General features: G+C 45.0%; 1 protein-coding gene across 1 annotated transcript in view; it reads right to left on the bottom strand.

The window, feature by feature from the left end:
- The window catches only part of RAB37 (RAB37, member RAS oncogene family), a 24,106-nt gene that overhangs the window by 490 nt on the left and 12,814 nt on the right, over positions 1-10,802 (bottom strand). Inside the window, exons 6-7 of the mRNA XM_015410765.1 lie at positions 3,737-3,793; positions 2,163-2,239 (exon numbers count right to left, since the gene is read on the bottom strand). Coding sequence (XP_015266251.1) covers positions 2,163-2,239; positions 3,737-3,793 — 134 coding nt within the window. The remainder of the gene's footprint in view (positions 1-2,162; positions 2,240-3,736; positions 3,794-10,802) is intronic.

The following is a 10,802-nucleotide window of genomic DNA, read 5'->3' on the forward strand; positions in this document are numbered from 1 at the left end:
TGAGTACAAGAATTATTTGGCTTATAGCAACATATTTCATGTTAGCCACAAACACAACGATCTAAACACCACACAAAAAAACAAGATGGTGACAGCTACGGCCACCTACTCTATTAACTAGGGCCCTGAGCATCATCTTAGACCACTTTCTTGAATGTTTGATCACAAATTGTATATGGCAAAGAGCTCTAAAAAGATCTTTCCAAACTGGTTGACTGGCAATGAGACAAAAGAGGAAATTCAATGTCAGTCCACTCAGAGTTGTATACACCGAGACTCAAAATCCTCATAACATAGAATGAAGGCTCAAATTATTCTGCATCTACCTAAGAGAAAAGTATTGGGGGACATAACGGAAAGTTCAGTGAAAACATCCACTCAGTGATCTATGTGATCTATTTCAGAATTATAAGTACTAGGAGAAAGACTGAAAACCAAACAGCATGTATCCTAACGTCATTGCATTAATCTATGATACTGCCATATCTTGTGCTGGTTGCTCAAAAAGGCAGCACAAGAAAAGGGGAATGAAATTGGTCAATAGACTGGAGCCCTTTTCTCTACAAAAGGAAAGGCTGGAGTTATTGATGGAGTTGGTGGAAGGAAGGGTTCAGTTCAGAAGAAAAAGACAACTGAAGTTGATGCAGTGGGAGAAATGGGACATCTATAAAATTATGACCATGTGCGGAACTGCCATACATTTCTGAAGAATGAAAGTTTGAGTCTTACTTGGTCCACCATCAGAGGGACCGTTGCAAGTGGTCCACTAGTTTAGGGTAGTCAGCAACACTGACAACCAATGTTCTCTCTAAGCTGTGGAGTCCTGTGAGCAAAAATTCTACTTTCTGAGCTACTGGCATTAAAGTTGTGAGCAAGTGATTTGATTACTGCATAACTTAGTTTGCTCTGGAGCCATCCTTCCTGAGCGGAGACAAAGAATGTGTGAGCCGGAGGCTAAAAAACTGTGAGCTAGCTCACACTAACTCAGCTTAGAGGGAACACTGCTGACAACTTAAGGGGGATGATGGGCAGTGCCACATCATGTGCTTGGTCCAAGGCATAGAAAGTGGGCCTACATCTCTCATGAGTGAGTTTCATTCACTGACAGCTAGGTGAGCCAACATTATGCTATACACATTGCCATAATTTCATAATTTACTACTAGAGATGGGCACAAACCAAATTACAAATCTTAATTCATTATGAACTGGGCTTGGTTTGTGGTTTGCGAGCCTCAGTTCGTGCGATCGCATCTCCTGCAAACCGCCCATGGGCTAAACTGTTTTTCACAGAGGTTCTTGAGGTTCGTGGGAAGCAATCTGTGGGTCAGACATGCTAGCACCATGAATCGATTGTCCAGGTAATGGGGGGGGGATGGACTTCTGCAGCCCTTATTCAGCCCTGGAAACACCAATACTGGCCCTCCAAAGCTTGATGGGCAGCTCTGGCTGCCAGCAAGAGAGCTGCCATTTTGCTATATGGGATCAGAATGGATATATACTCGCAGCTCACACTCAGCTGCTTTCACTTTGCAGCAGGCAATTAGGTGAGAGGGAGTAGTTACTGTTAGAGGCAGGGAGGGAAGAAATTGGAAGTCTGTGTGAAGGTGCTTCAGGGCTCTGAGGCACCTGTCCCTCTGCTACAGCCGGGCAGAGGGGCTCAGCCAGTAGGCAGCCCGTGGAGGTCCTCTATGAGTTTTATGCCTCTAGCTTGCAGAGAGTCTGTTTGACAGAGTCCCGATTCCTGAACCTGCGGCTGCAACTTCCCCAGAGAGCACTTTCTTGGGGGCACCTGCTTTGGAGGGCTGCTACTTGCCCCCCCCCCAGCCAATCTTCACCAAACTTGGAGGACAGGTAGAGGGGCATCCCGGGGACATCTTCAGTGAGTTTGATGTTTCTGGCTTGTAGGGGGTTCGTTCTACGCTCACCCCCCCCCAATCCAATCCGTAACAAACTTGGAGGGCATGTAGAGGAGAGTCAGCCGGAGACTCACTGTGAGTTTGGTATTTCTAGCCCACAGGGGGGCCATTCTACCATGCCACAAACCTCACAAACCAGTTTGTTAAACGGAAAAGTTCATGGAGGTTCATGAACCCCCACAAATAATGAACCTCCATTTTCCCAGTTCGTGCCCATCCCTTCTTACTACAGCCCATTACTCACTTTGCAATGGCCAGAAATGCCAGTTCCACATTCATTCCAGTTTTAGCGCTGGTCTCCATGAAAGGCACTCCATATTCCTGAAGAGAAAATACCACATAAATAGTGGTTAGATCATGCCACTATTAAATTACTAGCAATCTTGCACACCTCCACTATGCTAGTGATCTTTAATCCATGGGTTGGGACCCACAGGTGCTTTTTGGAAGGACCTGCTGCTAGTGTGCATGTGTAGAGGGCAAAGGTGCCATACATCCTTTGCACACACACTATGAGGAGGAGCAGGGCAGCAAACTAAGGTCATTCAATGGTATTAAAGCTCCATTTAAGCTCAGGTAGGTTCAGAGACTTTGTCTCTTCTTTCTGTCACAAGACTGTGATTTCATGAGGATTCCTGCCACCTGCCTTTAGCTCAGTGGGCCCTGTGTTGCTGACTGGTTAAAGATGGATCCCAAGTCTGGAAAGGCTGATGGTCATGCACACACACAAACATACACACCAAGCTCTTCCAAGCAAAAAGAGAGAGATAGAAAGAACACTGGGCTGGATTTCTCACAGAGTCTGTCTACTCTGTACAATGAGTTGCTATGTTTGCATTGGAGACCCACCATCAGAGTTGGCATTTTCAGGCAGCTGCCGAGGCCCATTGCCCTAGGAGTGCCCACTGCCCCCCAACAAGCATACCTTGTCTGCCTGGCCACCTGCCTGCCATCCCCCTTAGTGTAACTCCAAAGAGGCCTACTCCTGTAGAGGATTATACCCTCCATGCAGCACTGTGTCTCCTGCTCCTCCTCTTCTCTAACCACCAAGACAAGAGGCTAACTGAGTCAGGCATCAGCTGCTGTATCTTGCCACTGGCTGCTTGCTTGTTTGCCTCCATAGATGTTCTTTCACAGGAAATGGGGTGATCGTGCCAGGGACCCTGGAGATGTTGCTGGGGCTTCTGGAGTGACCTTGCACATGCTTGCCAGAGAGACCCTGGAGCGAGCAGAGAACCGAGCCTCCCCAGCTCCTTTTAGCCCTTCTGCCAGGCCCGTAGCCAGAAAATTCTCGAGGGGGGGCCACCGGGGAAACCGGTGGGGTGTGACATCACAAAATTTCCAGCAGAAATTTCACTCCAGAAGGCTGTTTCCACGTGGGGAAAGCTGTCCCCTACTCTAGAAATTTGCTACTGTCTTCCTCCAGCCCCCCCCCCGTGTCCCTATTTGTTTCTTGGCCTGGAAAAAAGAAAATGAGGCTGATGGTCTCCTGACTGTACCTGGGGTCATTTTGGAAACACCACACATATCTTAACTTAAAAAAAAATATTTTAAAAAACTTTTTCTCATGGGGGCAGCACTCAGCTGTGGGGGGCAATGCCCCCAAATCCCCCCTGGTGGCCACAGCCCTGTGAAGAGGCTTAAAAGAGCATGAAAAAAGTTACCCTGCATTCCCCCTCTAGGAGACAGGTAGAGTAATCATATATCCATAGCAAGTTGGGGAGGGGAAATGCCATTAATGGGAAGGTGCTAGTGGGTATCTTGTCCAGGACCGCTCCCCAAACCTGCAACCGGCCTTGTTTGTGCTCCTCCACTCACCCTGGCTAATGATGCCCCATCTTCTGTTCTTATCACTCTTTCACTGCTCACATCGGCCTGCAAACAAAAGGGGGACAGTTAAGCCAATGCTGCTGAAGGCATGCTCCTCTAAGGTGAGTTAATTTCCCCAAGTTATTTTCATGTGGGGGTCAAAAATGAAGAATCACTGACAGATGAAGCCTTTTTAACCTCTGCAGAGTAGACCATTTCTCCTGGGAACCTGAAAGCACCAGGCATGGCATTTTGATAGATTATGTTTTTTATTAATCATATACACATAACAATTCATTTGTCAGCAGTCCGGCCCCTCATTCAGCAGAAGGGCAGCCTAATGCTATGGAACCCCTCTTTAATATCACCTTCAAAAATCGTAACTCTAAAGATTTTGCCTGGCCTGAAATTCAAACAAAATGGATCCAATGCACACAAAATGGATGCCGGCCAGGTAAGCGCCTGGGAACTATGCTTGGAAGGTGAATCACAGCAGCTGACCACCTGACATCCCCCTTCCACACCCTAAAGATATGCAGTTAGAAACAATGGGAATCTCAAGACAGCTGTATCCTCACCTTGAATTAATCTCACCCACACCCAACCTTGCTTTCCCTCTACTCAATTACCCTAATTAAGTAATGATTAACACTAATTCCCAAACTCCACAGTTCCCTGTCCAGTGCTCTAGGGTCATCAGAAACCATTCAGCATCTCTGGGGAAGCCACTAAACTTCTCACAAAAACATCCTTTACCCTCAGAAAACGAATCAAGGCATTGTCTTTTGGGTAACCACGTAAGCATAGCTCCAGGGAACAATTTTTTTATATCAAGCACACCCAGCCAGCAGTTAGTGTGTGTGTGTTCTTGGCACCTACCATACACCGCCACTTACGTGTGGGCCCTCCCCTCTCTTTGTGAAATGCAAGCCATTTAGCTGATCTCTGTGGACCTCATTCTTCCGGACTGGTAGATATTACCTTCTCAAAAATCTCTCTTCTCACTACTCCCTATTTTTCTTTAGTCAGCTTATGTGTTTTGTTTGTATGTTTTGCTCTTTTTTCTTCTGTAATAAAAACACCTTTCTGTTTGAACTCCAGCCTGGTTCATTTGAGAGTTCTCTAAGGGAATATTCTCTGTAAACATTGGGGGAGATCCCGAGTTACCCCCTTCTTGTCTCCTTTAAGCTAATTCTCCCAATTAAATAGAAGACCACCTATTTGGGTAACGCATTTAGCTACTCGGAGTCATCTTGTGGTAGTCACTTTGTTTAAACAAGTCTTGACTCCCCATCAAAATTTCAGAACTACAATCTGATTTTACATAGTTGACTGTGACAATGTGGCCAATACACTGGGAAATCTGGAGTCACCTTTGTATGATATCGCAGGAGTGTCTTCCTCCTGGCTTCTTTCCACACCATTACGATCATGTTTAGAAAGTGGAGTCATAGGGATGCAGACAGTCCTGCAGGCCCTTCCCATATATTTGCTACCTGATGAAAGGGGCAATGGACTGGCAGGAAGAAACCATCCAAAGGCCCACCTGGTTTCTACTTGCAACCGTTACTCTGCAGAGGGAAGAAGCTGCTAGTTCCATACTGTTATGGAAACACTTAAAAGACTAGCCTGATAATGATCCCATCAAAAGAACGTGATGCAAAGGTTAAGTCTCTTATCAAGTTTGGAAAAGTCAGGTGCATTTTCAAAGAAATAGATGTGAAAAGCTGAATCCCCCAAATCATGAATATTTCCATGCTGTGAAACTCAAGATGGAGAGCCACTTCCAGAATGTCTGTTCTTTGAGAATAAACCACATATTGGGGTGCTGTATTTTATCCGACTGTTAAACTCCCAAAGCTTCCTTGTTGCCTTTCAAAAGAATATATGCAGGAGCCTACTGAGTACCATTGGCTGAAACATCAGATCCTGGATGCCCCCTGCTGGCTCCTCTTGGCCAGAAAGAATCCAAGACCATACCTGTTTTATTCAGTACAAATTACAACACAAAACAAGTCATAATACGCCAAGAGGTCTTGAGTATATTATCGTATTTTACAGACTACTCAAAAATTTAATATCTGAAGAAACATTCCAATAAGTAATAAAAACCCATATCTTCCTTGTTTAAACTATTTGTTAACTTTATCATAAGAAGAGTGTTACATATTCCCTACATCCATCCAATTTTCTGATAAAATACCAAAAGTATTCCATCAGCTGGCTAGATCAGTGCTAACTATTATGAAGACACTTAACATTAACCCTGTGTTTTCTTTATCCCAGCTGTTGACAATTTAGCAGTAGATTATGTCCTGTGTTGTCCTTCATTGTTGCTGGAATTTTATAACTTTCTCTACCATACATGAAAATCACAATTTTTGCACTCTTACATCTCCAACAGGTTTCATTAGACACTATATCTCACCCATTTTATCAAATGAATGCAATGTTATTTCTCATTTTGGAAACACTATTAGGGCCAATTTACACAATTACTCTGGCATGTCATAACCACAAAGATTACTGCACTGAAGTTGTCCTGCTTGCTTCAGTAGGGGCACATATCATAAGTGCCGGATGTCTTCCAGAAGTCAGTTGAGTGAGAACATACCAACAACTGCAACAGCCATGCTTATACTAGGGAAAGAATATGGAAAACAGAGGATGACTTCAGTGCAGATTGAAAAATCATTTACTATTGGCTTGTTGTGGATTTCTTGGGTAACAAATATATTTTAAAGTTCTGATTATATTTGATCTGTTTAAATTATCATCACTATTTAATGCAATATTAACAATTGCCTTGGACATTTTTGAGAAGAAAGGAGATTAATACAATATACATACAAGTGCATTATAATCTGACAGAATGGTTGTGCAAGTTGAAAATATCTCATGAAACTGTGTTAATACAAGCCAACACTACATGCCCAAATTCATGTGTCATCTTTCTCAAAGGGGGTGGGGGGGTATCAATTGTTCATTTGTAGGACTTCAGTTAAAATTGCCTACTAACCTTTTTTTTTTAAGCCTGAAATCCTAGAGAAGCCATTTAAACAAAGAAACTACTCTATTCCTCAGCAGTTCAAGGATTAATAGATCTGTCTCCATATTGTGTAAAAGTGTCCAAACTAGGGATGGGCAGAAACTGGGAAAATTGAGGTTTGTGGAGGTTCACGGTTCGTGGGGGTTTGCGGATCCACGAACCTCCATGAACCTTTCCATTTAACAAACTGGTTCATGGTTTGTGAGGTTCATGGCATGGTAGAACAGCACCCCTATGGGCTAGGAACACCAAACCTGCAGCAATTATCCAGATAACTCTCCTCTACCTGCCCTCCATATTTGGTGAGGACTGGACTTTGGGGGGTGAATTACAGCCCCCCCAAGCAGATGCCCCCAGGAAAGTGCTCTCTTAGGAGTGTGTTGAACGGACCCCCTGCAAGCTAGAGACATCAAACTCACTGAGGTCCTCCTTGGGATGAACCTCTAGCTGCACTCCAAGTTTGGTGAGGATTGGCTGGGGGGGGGGGATGAGTAGCAGCCCCCCCCAAAAGCAGGTGCCGCCAGGAAAGTATTCTCTGGGGAAATTACAGCTGCACGTTCAGGAATCAGGACTCTATCAAACGGACCCCCTGTAAGCTATAGACATCAGACTTACAGAGGGCCTCCACGGGCTGCCCACTGGCTGAGCCCCTCTGCCCGGCTGTAGCAGAGGGAGTGGTGCCTCAGAGCCCTGAAGCACCGTTCACACAGACTTCCAATTCCTTTCTTCCCTCCTTGCCTCTTACAGTAACTACTCCCTCGCTGCCAAATTGCCTGCTGCAAAGTGAAAGCTTCTGAGTGTGAGCTGGGGGGTATATATCCATTCTGCTCCCATAGAGCAGAATGGAAGCTCTCTTGGTGAGCTGCCAATCAAGTTTTGGAGGACCACTATTCGTGTTTCCAGGGCTGAAAAAGGGCTACAGAAGTCTATAAGCAACAGCTGTGGCCGTCCGTTAGGGGGATATTCGCTGAACAGCTCAGACACCTCTTAAAATAAGGCGTGGGTCCCATAGACCGACCCTTGCCCAGGGCAATTAGTGATGTGTGAAAAGACAATTAACAGTTACTTTGTTACAGTTGAGGAGGCTTCCCCAGACGACGGGGAAAAAACGTCTTCTCAGGAGGCGGTTAAAAGAGAACTGAGTGGGGGCGGAGTCCGCCGTAGCTGTTGAGCATGCTCAGATGGTGCGTGCTGCACGAGACTGGGGAGGACTCCGCACTTGGAAAGCTGTCGCTAAAGCTTATTAGGCTTCCCGACGGAGGTTTAACGCAAGCGTGAAACCCATGGTGTGTGACCTGCACAGAGACCACGAAGGAGATCCCTTCGTTGCCTGGACAACTGATTCATTGGCAACAGCATGTTTGACCCACAAACTGTTCCCACAAACCTCTGTGAAAAACAGTTTGGTTCATGGGAGATGCGGTCACAATAACTGAGGCTCATGAACCAGGTTCAGTTCGTGGTGTACTTTGATTCGTAATTCAGTTTGTGCCCATCCCTAATCCCTAGCCCTCCTGTGTACAAGAGTGCTCTCTGGGGAAATCACAGACGCAGGTTCAGGAGTGTGTTGAACAGACCCCCTGCAAGCTAGAGGCACCAATGAAGCTAAGTCCCTTTGCTTGGCATGAACCCTGAGTAAAACACCCCCACCCCACTGTTCACACTGAGGAATGACTTCCAGTTCCCTTTCTTTTCTGTCTCTAACTCCCTCTCTGCCTAACGGCCTGCTGCCAAGTAAAAACAGCTACATGTGAGCTGGGGGTATATATCCATTCTGCTCCCATAGAGCAGAATGGGAGCTCTCTTCTGGGCAGCCAGTGCTACCTGTCAAGCTTTGGAGGTCTACTATTGGTGTTTCCAAGGCTGGGGAAGGACTGCAGAAGTCCCCCCAGTTGCTTTTACGATTAATTAATTGGTGTCAGTGTGTCTGCTGCATGAACCACCGACAGAAACCACACAAACCATTGAGGTTCATGGGAGGTTTGTTGCAAACACAATCACATGACCCTTAGCTCATGAACCAGGCAATTTTCATGATGAATTTAGGTTCGTGATGAGGTTCATCCCTAGTTGTGGCCAACAGCCACTGATGGCCTTCTGCTCCATAAGTTTATCCAACCCCCTCTTGACGTTGTTTATGCTAATAGCCACCAGCATTTCGTGTGGCAGTGAATCCCACATGTTAATTACTCTTTTATCTGTTCTAAATCTACTGTTCATTAATTTAATTGAGTGCCCATGGGTTCTTGTATTGTGAGAAAGGGAGAAAAGTATGTCTTTCTCTACCTTCTCTATCCCATGTATAATTTTGTAAACCTCTATCATGTCACCCTCTCAGTCATCATTTCTCTAAGCTAAAGAGCCCTAACCTCTTTAACCTTTCTTCATAGGGAAAGTGTTCCATCCCCTTAATCATTTTAGTTACCCTCTTCTGCTCTTTTTCCAATGCTATATCTTTTTTGAGGTGCGGTGACCAAAACTGTACACAGTATTCCAAATGAGGCCGCACGGTCAATTTATACAGGGGTGTTATGATACTGGCTGATTTGTTTTCAATTCCCTTCCTAATAATCCCCAGCATAGCACTTGTCTTTTTTATTGCAGTCGCAGACTGACTTGACATTTTCACTGAGTTATCTACCACGACTCCTGATCTCTTTTCGCCTGTTCGGACCACATCTATGTATATTTATAGTTAGGATTTTTGGCTCCAATATGCATTACTTTGCACTTACCCATGTTGAACCTAATTTGCCATGTTGATGCCCATTTGCCCAGCTTTGACAGATCCCTCTGGAGTGCTTCACAATTCTCCCTGGTTCTCACCATCCTGAACAACTTAGTGTCATCCACAAACTTAGCCACTTCACTGCTTACTCCCAACTCCAAATCATTAACAAACAAGTTAAAAGCACTGGACCTAGCACTGAGCCCTGTGGTACCCCACTGCTTACCATCTTCCACTGTGAAAACTGCCCATTTATACTCACCCTTTGTTTCCTGTTAATTAACCAGTTTTTTATCCACAAGAGGACTTGTCCTCTTATCCCTGACTACTGAGTTTACTTAGGAGACTTTGATGATCACCACAGGTGTTGGAAATGTGGAGCTAGGTCTGCAGATTCCCAACACATGCTACCATATCAGAATCTGGGGGAATAAAGTTGTTCAAGATGTTCTTTGTATGGTGGGCTTTAAAATTCCCTAAGGTTATGTTCCTTGGATTTGTAAATGATTTTGGTTTTGGGGGCTATAAAGGAGCTGGTTCTCCATCTTCTTACAGCAGTCAAAAAGTGACTGCTGAATACTAAAAAAAAAATTAAAGGTTTTAAATAAATTATGCATTAATAAAGTTTGGGAGGTGGTTATCTACAGTCCTGATACCCTTCTAAGCCCACTGACTTCAATGGATTTAAAAGGGTGTTAACTCTGCTTAAGATAGCACTGTAAAACTGACTATGGCCCCAGTCACATGGCGAATTTGCCGCGTGAAAGGCATGAATGCTGGGCAGATTTTCGGGGTGCGATCACACTGCAACATCTGGCAAGCGTAGCGCACCCATGGCCAACCCGTGGCATGCCGCTGAAGATGCGCAGTTAAAAAGTACCTGCAAAGATCTACTAGCAAATGGTTTGCCACGGGCTGCAGACGGACTCATTTTGTGTGATCACGCCGGTGTGCACCTATTTCTCTTCACAGCGCGCACCAAAGGACGAAACCCCAGTATGCCGCTGTCACATCTGATCGCATAATGGCGGATCTGAATGAGACGGCACAAATAGCCACGCCTCCCCCAAGTGTCTTCCGGCACATAGAGCCGGGGCCTATGTTAGTTTGATTGACAGATGAGAGACAAGTGATACCATCTTTACAAACTGTTGGAAACACTTTACTTTCAGAAACAGAAATGTGGGTTGACATTTGATATATATAAAATATAACAGAGAACAGTTTACAATACATAAAAAAGAACTTGCTGGGTAGTTTAAAATAAGATGTTAGCAGGAAACATGCACCGGAACCTG

This window comes from Gekko japonicus, unplaced genomic scaffold, assembly GCF_001447785.1.
Source record: "Gekko japonicus isolate JY-2015 unplaced genomic scaffold, Gekko_japonicus_V1.1 scaffold15, whole genome shotgun sequence".
NCBI classification, from domain to species: domain Eukaryota; kingdom Metazoa; phylum Chordata; class Lepidosauria; order Squamata; family Gekkonidae; genus Gekko; species Gekko japonicus.